The 17499-nt window shown below is 41.8% G+C and overlaps 1 protein-coding gene across 2 annotated transcripts in view; it reads left to right on the top strand.

The window, feature by feature from the left end:
• PRTFDC1 (phosphoribosyl transferase domain containing 1) overlaps window positions 1-17499 on the top strand; it is a 91647-nt gene that overhangs the window by 64073 nt on the left and 10075 nt on the right. For both annotated transcript variants that reach the window (XM_027595384.1, XM_027595385.1), the window contains exon 4: window positions 10219-10284. In XM_027595384.1, coding sequence (XP_027451185.1) covers window positions 10219-10284 — 66 coding nt within the window. The remainder of the gene's footprint in view (window positions 1-10218; window positions 10285-17499) is intronic.

Below are 17499 nucleotides of genomic sequence, written 5' to 3' on the forward strand. Positions count from 1 at the left end.
TACTCCAGGTTTCTTCTGTAAATACTGATAAATTTTAGTTACATGTAGAGCTTGATAGAGTGGAAAAATCACACGAATAAAAGTTACCTGGGGGTAGGCCTGGCTTTGTCATTAATTCACTCCCACACCCTCCCCTTTCCCTTTTATGGATAACAGAAAAGGAAAATTCAATTCATTAAATAAGTATTCGCCTACTGTGGGCAAAGCACTCTACATATGACATTTAACTTAAATCTCACAACAATCCAAACAAGTAGGTGTTATTGTCCCCACCTTACAGAAAAGGAGAACACATCATGTTCCTTTCTGCATGCAAGGCACCTGCTCAGTGCTAAAGAACATACAAAGATGGAAGATCTAGAGTCTCTATCCTCAAGTTGCTTTTAGAATAGCAGACGTGAACAGACGCATTGACAATGAGCAAGGAGGAGGAGTATAACAAGGGCGGTAGGAATCGGTGCTTAATGCGAAGGAAGCGTCTTGGCAGGAGAAATCAATTCTGGCTGACGGTGGTGGTGGGATGAGGATCAGGCGATGGCTTATAATGAGAGTAGATTTTTAATTTGTATGTCTAGCGAAGTTATGATTTTGACAAGCAGAGACATGGCAGAAAGACATTCTGGGTAGAGGGCGCATTCACAAGACAGACGATGATAAAATGCAAGGCGTGCGCTGGACTTAGCCAGCAGGTGGAACATAGACCCCGAAGACTCAGAGCGTGGCCTGTGGACTTGCCCCCTCCCTGTCACCTGGGAGCTCGCTAGAAATGCCAACTCTCAGGTCCCACTCCAGGCGGGATCATGGTCTGCGCAGGGGATTCATGTGCGCATTACAAGCACCTCTGGGGGAGCGGAGTCACATTGAAAAGGTAGATTCTGATCAGACCCGAGAGAAAAGCTGTAGAATGTATTGGTTAAGTGGAGGTTTTGGAGCAAGACAGAGGGTTATCCTGTGTTCAGCTCCATCACTTTCCAGCTGTGCGACCTTGGGCACTGTTACTTAGCAAAGTTACTTGAATTGGGGTGATAATAGTGCCTGTTACCCCATAGGATTTTTTTAAAATGGACTTTTAGAGCAGTTTTAGGTTCACATCAAAATTGAGGGGAAAGTACAGAGAGTTCTCATGTACCCCCTGACCCCACACAACCACAGCCCCCCCCCCCCCCCGCTATCAACATCCTACACCAGAGAGTTACAACTGACACCCATATGTGTTTGGACAAATGTGTAATGACATGTATCTATCATTATGGTATCCTAGAGTATTTATACTATCCTCCAAATCACCTGTGGTCCACCTCTTCATTCCCCCCACCCTCACCAACCTCTGGTAACCACTTATCTTTTACTATCTCCATAGTTTTGCCTTTCCCAGAATGTCTTAGGGTTGGAATCATAGAGTATATACCCTCATCAAGATTGGCATCTTCACTTAGTAATATGCATTTAACCATCTTCCATGTCTTTTCATGGCTTGATAGCTCATTTCTTTTTAGCACCAAATGATACTTCATTGTCTGAATGTACGACAGTTTATTTATCCTCTCACGTACCGAAGGACATCTCCGTTGCTTCCAAGTCTTGGTAATTATGAATAAAACTACTATAAACGTTCAAGTGCAAGTTTTTGTGTGGACATAAATGTTCAACGCCTTGGGTAAATACCAAGGAATATGGCTGCTGGATGGTACCTCATAGGATTTTGCTAGGATTCATGTACGTGATGTGTTTTGAGTAGTGCCTGGCACTTAGTAAATGTTCAGTAAATGGTTCTCAAAGTCAGCCTTGCCTCTAAAGTTTACGGGGCCCCAGGCAAAATTATAAATGCAGTCACATACCATATTTCTAAATATTTAAGGTTTTGAAGCTTTATAGCTTTGTCCCTGGCCAGGCTCATATGTCTACCCAGATCACCTGAACTGGAGGCTAAAGGAGTTGTACTCATCCCTGCAGCCTGCAAGCCTGAGCAGAGCCGTGTGTCTGCTGGGCAGGGCAGGGCATAAGCTGGGCCCAGGACCAGCTCCTGGGTGGTGACTGAGCCTGCCTAAAACCTGCATGAGACTGACCCACTTAAGCTCTTCAGGGACTTGGGGGAGGCTAGGCTCTTCTCCCTTGTGCCTTTTTTTCCTGATTCAGGTGCCTCCAAGATGATACCTTCTGAGCAGAGAGGTAGGAGGGAACACAGTTATTTGGGGAGTTTGGCCTCTGAGATACCTGCTTCGGGTGATTTAGGATGGCCAACTTGAAAAAATATCAGCCCCTCTTTTTCTGGTTTCCCAAGATAAGGCTGTGCTTTTCTCCACCACCATCCTCTCTGAACCCCCCCATAAACTTGACCCTATAAGGGGATAGAGGTCAAAGCCCAGTTCAGCACACATGTCCCTGTTGCATAATTCTCATTAGCTCAAACGGTTACAGAATTTTCCAGAAATTTCCTTACAAGACCAAAAAGAAAAAAGCAAATGTCTTTGTGTTTTGGTGTTTGTGATATGCAGGGGACTCTTGCCTCGCTCTGAGGGTGGCAAAAAAAAAAAAAAAAAAAAAAATCAGACACCATTTTGCAGGCATGGGCATCTTCAGAAATGTTTTGAGCTGAGAAGTGACGCGAGTTAGCAGAACTTTTTGGACCCAGAGTACAATTGGCTGGGAAAGACGGTAGATCCAAGTTTAATGCCAAAATCGGTGTGTGTTCTAGAGGTTTCTCTGGCATGCTATCTGCTATCAGTTCTCTCCCTTCCTTGGTCCTTCCTGTTCACCATTCCTTCCCCTGGCAATCTAAAACTAGTTCATGAGAGCTGGTTTAAGATTTCATTACTGTTGACCAGCTATTTTCAGTTTTTTTTAAGTTATAATTATAAGTCTTCCCTGGGTTATTTAGGAGAAAAAAAAAAAACTGTATGGAGAAAATGGTCTCCCAAGGAAGAGTCAACAGCTGGGATATGGCCATCCACATTTTAAAGCACAGATTTTACTGAAGTCTTTTGGGGTCACTCAGATGGTTCCAGAGGCTCCACTTGTTTGTCCTTCTGATCCATAATTTAAAAACATAACTTAAACCAAAACAAGAGTCCATACCAAGATTCAAAACAGAAGGATAAGCGAAGTCACTGGATCTGTTTTCAAACTGTGTTTCCTCCTTCCTGGGGTCCTTTATAACTAAATTAAAATAAATGTCCATTTTCTTTTCCCTGTTCTCTTTTTTTCTTTTCTTTCTTTTCTTTTCTCTCGTCTCTTCTTTCTTTCTCTCTCTCTTTTTTGGTTTTTGTTTTTTTTTTGATGACCCTTCCTTATTCCTCCCAGCCTATAGAGTCTTCACATCATTGTGGCCCCTTCTTCCAGCCCAGCTCCCTTTTATTTCTCATAAAGAAAAGAGCCTTTCTCTGTTGGGTGGAGAGTACTCTTAGCCAACCAGTAGCCCTCTTGGAGACTGGGTGGAGTAGAACACCAATCACAATGGTGTAATAAATCATCGTCATTAAGCAGAAAGCCATTTTGTCTTCGAATAAAGTCACATCATGTTTGCAAAGTTAGACACACCAAATTCAGGAAATGCAAAATACATGTGTACTTTCAAATGAGTGAAATTGTACATGCTAACCTATATGGCTTTTTTCCTTGTTAAAACACTAGTTTGGCTTTAAAATGTACCTTTACTAATCATGAAATGAGTTTCTGTTATTAAGATATCTTAATAAATCATATTTTCATATTTCTAGTGTTCAGAATTCACATGGATATGGGCATTTAGGTTTTTAAAAATATTGAGGAGACTGGGAACTGAGATAATAAGAGTATGAAAATAAAGAAATATCATTTGGATGTGAATCAGACATAACAGAGGAAGGTCTACATTTTTCCAGTCATCCCATCTTCCAAGTTGGTCAAGTCAGCTTTATTTAAGTCCTTCTCAGTTCTGCTTTGCAGATATTTTCTCATGTGTTTGTTTATAGTTTTCATTTTTCTCTGACTTCCATTGAGTAATAAGGCCCTTCAGGCTTCTGGACAGCTGGAGAAAGAACCTAAAAGAATAGAAACCAAGTTCTGCCCAAGAACACTTGCTGTCTAAGTGGGTAGGAGAAGAAGTATTAAAAATATAGCTAACACGTGTACTCAGATGCTTTAGTATGGCTCCATAAACACCGGATGCCATGATGTGCCAGCAACAGAGGGTACAGGATGACACTAAGGCTGTTATGCTGAAGGAGTTTCCATTCTATTGGCGATTGCTACATTCACAAAAAAACTCCAGTCGGATATGTTCTATTAACATGCAGATCTGTATAGAATGTTACTGGGACACATACAAAGTCCAGGGGACTCTAGGAAAGTTTCCTAGAAGAGATGATGCCTGAACTTGATCAAAGAGTACGAATTACCCATGTGAAGAAAGATGGAGAAATATGGTGTGAACAACCATGAGCTAAGACATGGAGGATAATGCAGTAGATTCTGTGCCAGGAACTCCTGGAGTCTCAGTGCAGGACAGTGGTGTTCATCAATAGTGATGAGATGTGTCACAAGTAATTTGTCACTAGTACTATTTATCAAAATTTGCAAATACTGATTTGTCCTGTAAATTAGCATGGTATCTTAGTTGAGGTTCTTTTGTTTACACGTAGTACATAAATCAATTTTAGATTACTTTAAGCTAAAATGGTGGATTCATAGAAAGGAATTGGGGTAGCCCATGATCCCCAAGGTAAAAATGCAGCTGGGCCTGGAAGAAGATCAGAAACCCAGCCTTCCATTCTCATGTTCTACCACAGACTTTCTGCCACCATCATGTAAGGCAGTTTCAAAGTTAACTCCTTCCTCTACGGACTGTAAATGTCTCCCACAAGGATCTAATGAGAGCTAAGTACAAAAGTGGGTCAGAGCACCATCTCCCAAGTGGCTTCTGCCTGTTGAAGAGAAGGATGAAAACAGCAAAGTGGAATGAAAGAAACTATGCTCACCAAATGATCCACTGGAAAGCGTCAGACACCACAGCGTGGTAACTGGGAGGTCATTGAGAAACCCCAAAAGAAAACACATATGAGGTCGTTTATAACCAAAGCTCCAACCAGGATACAAAGTAGCAGTGCAAGGACATGAGTCCTCCTTACCCACATGCGTCATGGGTAGCAGTTAGCCTCGGGAAACCCTAACCACCGAGCGCATGTCGCCCGCGGAGCAGTAATACGCTGAGTGAACTGAACAAAGAGTACATCACAAAGTCAAATGTTAGGACACCAGGAAGATTTGCAAGTTTCTTAGGAGAATATAGGGCCTACTTTACGTACTGCTAATTGTTACATGCCAGGCACTTTTCTGAGCGCTGAATGCACATGAATTCCTTTAGTCCTCCAATAATCTTAAGAGGTAGGAATGATTAATATACCCTTTTTATAAATAGGGAAACTGAGGCACTGAGCGGTTAAGTAACTTCCTCAAGGTCATACAACTCATAGAAGGTGGGGCTGTGAGTGGAACCCAGGCAGTCTGGTCCTTGAGGGGACCTGGAGAGCCCAGCCACCTGGTCACTTAATCTCCACATTCTTCTTTCCACAGCATACCCTTCGCCCCCCCCCCAGCCACCCCATAGGTTGTAAGAATGAGTTCCTAAACAAATGATCTCAGAAGCAGATGGGTATTTAAATGAACAGGAAACCAAAAAGTCAGTCAATTTCAAAGGAGAAAACACTAACACAATGGTTTTCAAACTTTTTTTTGCTTGCACCCCCTCACTTTGAATCCAATCGATGTAAGAGAGACAAGTGGAATTGTTCTGCTTGAAGCAAGGGGCCCAGAAGCCATGTAGGCTCCGACCACACTGTGCCCTCCACTCTGACCTCAGGCAGCTTAAAGGACTAAGGGATCCAGTTAAGAGTCCTATACTACATCAACCACTGGTTGAAAGGAAAACCAGGGATACTGGAACCCATTCACCTGTCCTTGTTCCCTGACTTGGCATCAGATTATTAGTTAAAAAAATAATAATAATTAGTGGTTTGCACCCTTTTAATCAGAAACTCTCTGGTTTGGTCCTTAAACCTCCTTATAATGAAGTATTTCTGGTTTTTGTTTTGCATCTCCATTTAATAGAGGATCAATGACCTTACTAAGCACAGAATAGCTGAGAGGAAAGATAAGACGAATAGGGAGGAAAAGCAAAGTTAAGGGATCTGTGGTGGCTGCAAATATTGAGAAAGCTTTTGTGTGTACAGATTTTGAAGCAAGTGTCTCTGACTTTGAAAACGAATGGCTTAGAGAGTGGTTCTTTTGTTTATTTATTTTCCATACTTTTCCCCTTCCTGTTCCTCAAAAGGACAGGAACTCAGGGTATTTATTCTTGCTCAGTACTGTTTTCTTCTAAACATTATCTAAGCAGTCCAAAGTCTCCATAGGAGGAATTGTCACACCTGCGGGGCTGCTTGGGCGTGCCCCTTGGTACCTGGAGATCAGGTCACCTAAACTAGTAAATTTCCAAAATATTTCTTCCAAGGAAGCCTGGACTAAATACCAGAGATTTCCTTGGCTCTTTCAATCAACATAACCGCTGCCAGCATTTCTACCAAGTTGTCGACTTCTCTTGGCCATTTGAGCTTATGTATTTCACTTCATTAGTATAAGCAGGACCCACTCCTTCTCTAGATTCCTCTCAAAGACTTATTATGTGTTTCTCTCTTGTAGGAATACCGGTCATAAAGGGCAAGGGTAGGTTACACCAGAATAACATGGAGCCAGCAATTCTAGGATTGAACTAGACCCCTTCACTTATTAGCAACTCCTCTTTGGGCAAGTTATGTGAATGCTCATTGCTCAGGTTCCTGGTTTGTAAGTTGGGAGTTAAATAATACCTATACTGAGCTCTACTGAACCTTAGCAAAACTGATCAATCCATTCCTACACAAACTCTTCTAGAACATAGAAAAAAAAATAAGTAACCACTCGATGCATTGTATGAGGATAGTATAACTGTGCTTTAAAACTATAAACCCATCTGACTTATGAAGGTAAGATGAATAATCCCCAATAAAATATTATCAAAGAAAAAACAATGTTGTTTTAAAAAATACATCAATCCTAGGAATATAAAGATGCTTTTGAGCCATTAGAAAAATATCATGGTTAAACACAGTGGATTGAATGCATACAATTAGCTCTATTCCCTTCTGAAACCCCATCAAAATGCCAGTAAAGAAAGAAACGGAAGTATATATATGCAAGGACAAAGAGAAGGGGAGAAAACCTCAGTGGGCAAGAGATGGCAGTGGTTTTTAGGAGGCAAAACTGTTTAAGGGAGGGCACTGACTCGGCCGAATAGAGAAAGTGAAATTCTAAATGCCTATGGAGGGAATTGCTGATGAGAAGTACAGCATTTGTGCCACAGAACTCCTGCAAGGCTCACAAGTTAGTCACTAGGTTCTTAGAAGATGGAGTGATGGAGGAATGTGCTAAAAGCAGCAAGGGGATGGGGAGAGTATGAATGGAGAAGATGATCCTATAAGTTCCCTCATCCAACCCAGCAAGACATGAAAGTCTTCTTTGCTGGAGTCATTAAACCAGGGGAGCTCCAGACTGCAGTGTACCAAAGAGGTCTGAGGAGTGACCATTTCCTAGGAAGGAAGGAAGGGCGGAAGGAAGGAAGGAAGGAAGGAAGGAAGGAAGGAAGGAAGGAAGGAAGAAAGGAAGGAAGGAAGAAAGGAAGGAAGGAAGGAAGAAGGAAGTAGGGAAGGGAGAGAGGGAGGGAAGGAAATGAATCATATCCAGCATTTACTGAGTACTTACGATGTGCCAGGCTCTGTTTTAAATGATCAGTATATATTAATTCATTTGATCTTCATAACAACCCAACAAATAGGCAAATAAATGTACAAAAATAGCCGAGACAATTTTAAAAAAAAAAGAACACAAAAATGGGACTTACACTACCAGATACTAAAACACACTAAAAAGCTATCATAATTTAACAGTATGGTTTGGATGCTAAAATGGACATTTAGGCTAATGAAACAGAAGAGTATAGAAACTGACCCTCACATATGAGAATGAAAGATATGACAAAAATGACATTTCCAACCAGTAGGGGAAAAAACCCAAACAATTCAGTAAATGATATTGGGACAATGGACTATACAGACACTTGGAAGATAGAAGTTCCAGATGAGTTAATGACAAATCTAATAATAAAAAACATGTTATAAACTTGGACTCTAAGTAAGGTCTTCTGAACTAAGACTTGCTTGGCAACACGCTGAAGGCGAAACTTATAGCACATTATTTGGCTTTCTGATATATTGTGTTTTTTGTTGTTAATCAATAGAATGAAGATGACAGTAGAATTATTATGAAGTTTACTCTGATTGGCAGCGGGTAAATCTTGTTTGTTATGTTGAACTTTGTGGCTTAGTGGTTACATCCAATTCTGCATACCTCCATCCTTTGGAGGTATTGAAATTTTATTTTTCCTGCTGCTATTAACAACACATTTGAGTCTAATATGCAGACATTCCCCCTATGTTAACTCCTATATCTCAGCACCTCTACAAGTGATAAGAAAATCTTCCTCTTTGACATTTTTGACAAGTTCCTAACGTACTGCATGACTGCTTGTGAATATATGGTCATAAATGCCCGTTCAAAAACAGCAAGAGATCTGTGAATTCTGAATGTTCTTTGACTTTCTCCTTTTGAGATCAGTTCCCATAAGAAGAAAATTACTGGACTTATCTACTTGGTGGGGCATCCTCTCTACTCCATTGCTGTAAAGAATGAATGCTTTACCAAGTGGAAGTGAAAACATTTTAAGGTCATCATCTTCCCCCTCTTGAGCAGTAAGGTAAAAAGACAAAAGCTGCTTCACTGGTGAAACTGTTGTATTGGTTATTTGGTTACTTTTTGACTTCCCAGATAACTAGTTCTATGACAAAGTAGCTTCATGCCTAGATAGAGACTCAGTTTCAAGTGACAGAATCCAATTCAACCCAACCCAAGAACATTCATAAGGGAATGAATTGGCTTCAGTAGCTGGAAGGTCGAAGGCCAAATGTAGTTTCAGGCGTAGCTGAAACTACATTTCACCTAGCTACCTAGGTTTACCTAGGTAAGGCCTGGCTCCACCTGACCCTTAGGGAATGAACCACACCCGCTCCCGCCCCACGCTCCCAGGAAAGAGGCAGAGCCTTTTTGCCAGAATAAGAGAGGAAAGCCCTGAGCTAAAAAAGCCACAGTGGTGACCTAAAATGTTTCCTGGTTCAGCAGCACATCCTGCACGAAGTGCCTGCACCATCACCTTCTCCTTCAGGTTATTGCTGGAAAGGTCTGGCTTGGTCATGAAGCCACACTCTGTAAGGTATCTGCATCAGTCCCTTTGCTGTGTCTCCCCAGTGAGGCCAGAAAAGAAGTTGCCTGCTCTCTGTTTCCTGTTCTGCCTCCATGTTACTTTGTTGTGATAAGCACTATGTAACAATCCATATTTGGTTTAGTGTGTGTGTGTGTGTGTGTGTGTGTGTGTGTGTGTGGTTTAATTAGGACAGGATGATGTATGATATATAACCATCATGGAAGTGAACACTCATGACTTCTAATGGAATTGGTGTGAGAAGTCTCTTAAACATATTCCTGGGCCTGCAGAAAGTTCCTGAGGCTTCTTCATTCACCGCTGAAGGTCTAAGTGCAGTAATAGTTCTTGATCTGTGTGAACTGTTAGAATTGCCCTCAACATCAGATGAGGGGCTGGACCTGTGTTGGTAGGAATAGAGGAGGTCCCTAATTTCTTTGGGAACCACCATCTGATTGCCCCCCACTGGGGCAGCGGACTGGGGCTTGGTGGCCTAGCAGACAAATGCATGGCCCACTTCTGGGGGCCCCTCCCGTAGCCCCATCCGCCCAGGGAGGTCCGGGAGTATGACTGCCTTCCCTCATTCCATCTGCCTCAAGATAGGCTCAGGCACCTCCCATCATTTCTGTGTTCCAAAATTAGGTCTGTTGGTTTTCTCTCCACTCCTTTTATCATCCCCTCTCTGCAGAGTCTCTCCCCTCCTGGAGCCATCAGAATGCTTTGTCTCCTGCACAGTAGCAGGCCAGTGGCTCCCGGTAACCAGGGGCAACCAGGAATCTGTACCAGCTATTTGTGCCGCATTTGTCAGGCGCAATCGAGCCACGAGCTGGGTAGACGGGGAAAATGTGCTGCAAAGGTTTTCCTGTACAGTGAAATATTATCTTCACTTTTTTTAGAACGACCAGTCCATGGGCGAGATGCAGATAATTGGAGGCAATGATCTTTCAACACTGGCTGGAAAGGTTTGTTAATGTAACTCCGCTCGGGCTGCACTGATGTCATGGGGAAATCAGTGACCTTCATTTCAGGTCAGCTCTCGAAATGCATTTCAGACACTCTCCCGGGCTGGCTAATTCATGCAAATGGATGTGTGAATCCTTTTAATGATTTCTTCCTTATAAAACACTCCTTTCATAAGGCTTCCAGGACGTGAGGCCGACCAGATCTTTCGTCTCCAACCTTCCTTCCAATCTCCTTTCAGACAACCCCGTATTACAAAATCCCTTGGCACTCGCTTTCTTCCTTTTCTCCTCTTGCAGTTCCTCCAGAAAAGGAAGCTTTTTTCCTTTATTTGTCTCTTTTTTGTCTCTCATCTATGCCTCAGCACCTAGCCATTGCAGTAAGACATTTAAACAGGTTTGTTGAAATATCTAAAATTTAAGGAAGGGATTAAAATCTCGAGAGCACATTTTTCAGCCTTATGCCTTTTTCTCTCCCATGCAAAAGAATGTAATCCATTAGATCATGGGGCGAACACCTCCACTTTCAACTCGGCGTTCCAAACCTGCCAATGCTTAATAATTAAGTGAAAATTTGTTTGGATTCTGACATAAATACATCCACTGGAAGGAAGAATTGTCGCCTAATGCACCTGGCCCTTGTGGAAATGCGGCCTGAGATTCAAGTTTTGCTGTGAATGCAAGCAACAGCCCGGGTCCTCTTGGACTCAGCTATCCTTGAACAACTTCAGCCTTCCAAGTCAAATGGATCAGCCTCCTCCACAAGTTTAATCTCTCATATTTGTGGTTGTTATTGTTACGCAATGTCCGGATGGGGAAAAGGAATAGCAGGCACATTTAACAGAAATATGTATAATAATATTAGGAACATGACAGAGCCACACGGGCTCTAACTAGACAAACCAGCTTCCTTCCCTCTACTCTTTAGAAAGCCTGGTAGCCATCTACATGTGACATTGTGATCTAGACGTCAATTATGTTCCACAGAAATTGGAATTAACTGGCTAATGTTAATGCATCATTAGGCCACCATTTGATGTTACCACGTCAGTGCATGAAATAACATCCTTGGGATGCCTGGGGGGCTCACTCCATTGAGCGTCAGATTTTTGATCTCCGCTCAGGTCTTAATCTCGAGGTTGTGAGTTCAAGTCCCCCGTTGGGCGCCACACTGGGCGTGGAGCCTACTTTAAAAAAAATAATGGAAATAAAAGCAACATCCTAGAAAACTAAAATACTCAAAGCCATTTCCAGAAATTCACAACTCTTAACAACCCTGGAGTGGCCTTTAAACGATAAGTCATTTGGGGACTTTGTTGGAAGACATTGCCTTACAGGTGTATGGCACAAAAGAAATACCATACCTTGTGTGGTATTACACAAGCCTCTTGCCATGGGCTATTATGGGGGGGGGGGTCTGTCAAAGCGGGAATTCTAGGAATTCTAAATGAATGCCAAGAAAAAAGTTGTACATAAAATTGGTTTTTCTCTCCTGCTTTCTAAAATCATCTTCTATTTCATTTTAAAGTGATCTCCCTCTTACGTGAGCATCGGATATTCCCTTCCCTTAAGAGATAGAGAGGAGGGTGGGGAAAGGCTAGCTTCATACTAAGGGATGGAGTGTGATAGGAGGGGTGATCGTACTATGCCTCAGTATCCCTTCCCAGATTTACTACAAAGACACCCTCCTGCCATGAGAAAATAGAGATCATGGAAGTTCAGGTGGGAGAGTTAGAAAATCAACCGGCAGTAAGTACAAGCAGGAGTCAGCTTCAATTTTTTGCTTACAAGACAAATGATTCTTCCAGGTGCTATGCCATAGTATCTTTACACTCGTATTTATGTGTGTCCTTCAGTGGATTTCTATATATGCTTAAATGTGTGCTGAGTAGAACCCCTTGAGCTTAGAACGCAGGGGGTAAATATTTCTAAGATGAATCAATATTGATTAGCCAGGTTCTCAACTGTCACAACAGCTTAGGTTTAGAGATTATGCATCTTTATGCAGTTCAGGGTATCTGGGCTCCCATCAGAGAGGAGTGCTTAATGAACCAGGGTAGACCACACTCAGGGCTCTCAAATGTGTCTTAAATCTGCCCACTTCTCTCCATCTTCACGGTAATCACCTGAATCGAGACCTTTACAGTAGCAAAATGTGGTCTATGGTAGGGGTCAGCGAACTTCTTAGGGAAGGGCTGGGCACCGGTCTTTAGATTTTGAGGGCTATACAGTCTCTGTTGCAACTACTTAATTCTGCTATCATAGCACGAAACCAGCAAAGAGCCATAGATAAAATGGAAACAAATGGACATGGCTGTGTTTCAATAAAACTTTATTTATAAAAATGGCCGATGGGCCATAGTTTGATGACCTTTGATCGAGGAACCAGCAAGGTCAGCACCGCCTGCAAACTAATCAGAAATGCAGTATCTCAGATCCCACAGAAAATCTTCTGAATTAAGTCTTCCTTTTAACAAGATCTCTAGATGGTTCCTATGCATGTGGAAGTTTGAGAAGCACTGGTCTTCTAGGGCCAGACCACTACTATCCCTTCTCTGGGATGCTATGTAACCTAACTAGTCTCCTTGAACTTCTGCCTTTATTTAACTCTTGCTATCCTCCAAACCATTCTCCAAAAAACAACAGCCAAAGGGATCTTCTTAAAATACAAATTGGATTGCCTCACTTGCCTACTGAAAACCTTTCAGCGGCCTCTCAATTAGGGTTGTCAGACTTAGCAAAAAAAAAAAACCAAAAAACAAACAAACAAAAAATGGAGAACAGGATGCCAAGTTGAATTTGAATTTCAAATAAACAATGAATGCATTTTTAGTATAAGCGTGTCACATGCAATAATTGGAACATACTTAAGCTCAAAAATCATTTGTTATTCATCTGAAATTCAAATGTAACTGGGTGTTCCGTATTTTATCTGGGAACCCTACTTCCACTGTTCTGAGATTATAATCCAACCTCCTTCTCACAGCCTGTAAGACCTATGTGATCTGGCCCTGCTTCCCTCCCACCATCATCATACACCACTCACCCCTCACAGTGCTATCACCACACTGGTTAAGCTCTGGACAAGCTGTGGCCTCCAACCTGGAATCCATTTTCCTCCTATCCTTCAGGTCTCAGCCTCCTGAGGAGGGAGAGTTAGGGAGGTCTTCCCTGACTCTCTGTCTAAAATGGGCATGCACTCTTCTCCTGCATGCTCCCCACCATCCCCATTCATCTCTGTATCAGTACCCTGTTTCAAGTCAAGCCCTTTCCACAGTTTGCAGTGTTTACTTTGAGGCTAATTTTTTTATTTGTCTATTTCCCCAACCAGAATGTCAGTGTAAGGTGGGCAGGGACCCTGCCTATCTTATTCACCATCCTATCTCCTGCATCGTGCACGGTGCCTAGCTGACAGGTTGGAAAAAATATTTGGTGACTGAGTGAATGCATGTTCTTCTTTCTCTTAGAAAGAAACCAGAAAGGTGTTTTCAATGAAGTGTGGGAAAGGGCGGACATGACGGAGGGAAAGGTACATAGAAGTCCATCTAGCCAGACCAAAGGACACATCAGCCAGCAGGTTGGGTTTAAGTCGAATGAGAAAGGTGTCAAATGAGGGCACATTGACTTTGAGAAGCAGAAGGGCTTTGGTGTCACAAGAGAGTCAAAGCGGGGACTGGGTTGGTGAATGCTGCACACCTGAAGGTGGACGAGTGAAAACGATGTCACTTAACTTTTGGAATTTCCTTTTCCTTAAACAAATGAAGGCACTCATGTGGCTTGATGTGTTCACCCATCCTTCAGCCTTTCAGAGAAAGGCTATGCATTAAGAGTTTGAGAGAACTTTAAAAATAAGTTTCAGAGGACCTCCAGAATCTTTCCATCATGCAGAATGTACACCAGCTGGGGAAACAAACAAACAAGCAAACAAAATTTGAAAAGGCACCCAACAATTAGTGGGAACTATTTTTAATGATCCCAAGAAAAGTCCCTTGCCCTTAAAGAAACCCAAAGAAGGAATGATTCCTTGGGACTGTGACTGTCTTCACAAGAGGAGGCTGAGGTTTTACTTGGGACCAGAAAGCCTGGGAATAACCCAGGAAAGGGAGGAAGAACATCATGAAATGAGGGATGAAGGAGGGAAATAGGAGAGCCAGGGGATAAGAGCAGATCCGTGTGACTGAAAAAAGTCAGCTCAAAATAGAGAAACAATACTTTGAAACAGGGAAAATGTAAATTGGGTTTGGTTTGTAGAATGTATTGAGAGTCTCAATAAAGAGTTTAACTTGCTCAGAAAAGCAAAGAGGAGTTGCAAAAGTTTTTGAGCAGAAGTGACATCAAGAAGCCGTGTTTTGGGAAAATGAACTTGATAGGAGGGTCGAGGATGAGAAAGAGACTCCAGGCAGAGGAACCGGTCAGGAGGCCACGTGGGGGGAGCACGCACGGGCACTGGAACCACGGGAGCTAAGTAGGAGTGTTGCGGAAGGCACCGCACTGACCAAAGGGGGGGCAGCGGAGCTAAATGATGAAATGAAGGAGGGAGGGTTAGAGAAGATTTAAAAAAAAATTTTTTTTTAGGATTTATTTCTTTATTTGAGAGAAAGAGTGTGTGAGTGGGGTGAGGGTGGGGGAGAAAAGGGGCAGAGGGAGAGAATCTCAAGCAGACTCCCGGCTGAGCATGTCCAGTGCAGAGCCCGATGGGGGGCTTGATCTCATGACCCTGAGGTCATGACCTGAGCTGAAATCAAGAGTTGGATGCTTAACTGACTGAGCCACTCAGGCCCCCTGAAAAGATTTTTTTAAATCAAATTTGTTTATAAAAGAACTTCTAAAAACATGGGGACAGCTCACCTATATAACTGTCCACAAATTATAAGCCCCATAACTGTAGTACATAACTTCTTAAGCTCTCTAAAGATGTGTGGGTTAAAATATCCAGAAAAGAGACTATAGCCCCCATGGACCTGTCTCTTTCATGGCTTCTTTTTTTAACCTTTCTTTCCTTCTTTTCTTCTTTCTCTCTTTCTCTCCTGCCTTCTTTCTTTCTTTCTTTCTTTTTTTTTTAAAGCAAAGAGAAGGAAGCTCATAAGGGAAGCTGGCTGAGTCATGGTTCTAAATAGGTCATGGCTGTGGAATAAAGGGAAACCTCAATGATTAAGTTAAATGGCCTCATCGGCTCACAATATTTAAAAGCATTTTCCTCGGTGTGTTCAAGCTGTTTCAAAGTTGATTTAATCCTGGCACTTCATAAAATGTGTGTATCCATTAAAGCAAGAAGATTTTATTCATGTTCAAGGGAAATCTCTGAAAGGGATGGAATAAAACTAAATGCATGGAAACAGACCCAAATCTGGCAATGGGAAAACACAGATGTGCAGGTTAAATGCAAGATTTCAGGAGACGTGCCACCTTCCCCCACCAAATAAGTTTCTAATCAAATGCCAGAATGAAGCGTCAGAACCAGCCAAATTTCCTCCTTGGCTGCCTTAACTATTTAAATCATCCCTTTTTATTGCATCTGACTAGGCTGAGAACAATAATGGAAATGCCCACCGACTGATGATTCTGGCAATTTTGTGAATTATCACATAAAGTGAAATGCTGAACTACATTCCTTTCTCTGTGGGGCTCATATTCACACTCCTACCCATGCTCAGCACCCACAATGAGCCCATCATCATTACTGCCAACCCTCTGCTTGGCGTGACCATAGCCCCAAAACTATACTGCTGCTGATTAGACTGTGGCATGCTACTCATTCTGCATTTTAAAAGACTGAAAGGGGGAATAACCTATTTATGAAAATCATTTAGATTTGTATAACTCCTTCTTTCTTTTCTTCTTTTTCTTCTTTCCTTTCTTTTTCTTCAAGAAACTTGAGGTTGTTAACTTCCATCAGGATTGTACTATAGCAACGAAATGACACACTCCGGAGACTCCCCATAGAATTTTTGCCTATGGCCCCCAGGTTGCAAATTTTACTTACTTTCCGGGAGGAAATGAGCTAGGTGTGATGAGATGACTAAGACAGTAACTGGCAGACATCTCAGATTCAGTGATGGGAGTTATCAGATTGGAAGCATTTAGGAGGCACAGCATGTCCTGAAAAAATTTCTAAGGTTGCCCACTCAAAAAAATAAAAAAAGGAGGGGGATGTATTTTGGAAGATTTCTTGCTGCAAAATTAAAAGCAGTAGACATGAACTATAGCTCAGTGAATGGGGAATTGTACATCGTTGAGGAAAACAAAATGGAGGGGATGTGTCAGAAGTATAACAAACTAGAGAAAAAAATGAGGTCAAAATTGTTGATTTGTTCCAAAGGCATTGCTTGAGCACCTACTACATACCGGTCTCCATGTTATATGCTGATCATATAAAGATGAATTTGTCTTTGTCCCTTAGCTTGTGAAGCTAATCCTGGTATATTAAAATGTAAAGAGATTAGTTAGACAGTAGTGAAAATGCTTCCAAAGTTGGGTTAGTTACTTTCTCTGTACTCTCGGGCTATGTCTTTTGTATGGCAATTTCTAAAGGTACTAAAGGCATTGCTTTTTTGGAGGTAGGCTGCTAACAATCTGGACAGTAAACCCACATATTATTTAGGAAAAAATTTGAAAATAGTGTGATGTTCTGTAAAGGAAAAGAAATATCTGTAGGGACTGCTCTAACTCACTGAAGAACTCTAGATTTCTGCGGAGCTCCCTTTCAGTAGCAGATGGGTTTTTTATATCAGTATTCCCTTGCCCATCATTTATGAATGCACTACATACCATACACAACTCAGAAATTTCTTTGTGCTGTTACAGATGTTATCAACCCGCTTAGCCTCCTTAATCCTCCAAAATCCCTTAAGAAATATAGTTAAACCATAATTAACCAATGTTTTCTTCATAACGATCCTTCCAAGAAAGAAAGAAAGAGTGAGTGAGAAAAAGATAAAGAGAGAAAAAAAGAAAGAGAAAAAGAGAAAGAAAGGAGCATAAAGAACAAGAGGGTTATTGCAGTCTAAGACACTGAAAGATGGCAGGGAAAACGATTAGGAACTTCAAGGAAAGAAACAAACTAAAAGGGAACAAAATTATAGTATATTATTTGACTCTGTAGTGGGAAAAAACGTGACCAGTACAAGAAGATACAGTCATAGATACAACCAAGTATCTACCCTGGGGGGTGGAAAAAGAAGTGAGATAGTGTAAAACAACAAAATTCTTATCATTATA

This window comes from Zalophus californianus, chromosome 9 (genome assembly GCF_009762305.2).
Source record: "Zalophus californianus isolate mZalCal1 chromosome 9, mZalCal1.pri.v2, whole genome shotgun sequence".
Taxonomy (NCBI): Eukaryota; Metazoa; Chordata; class Mammalia; order Carnivora; family Otariidae; genus Zalophus; species Zalophus californianus.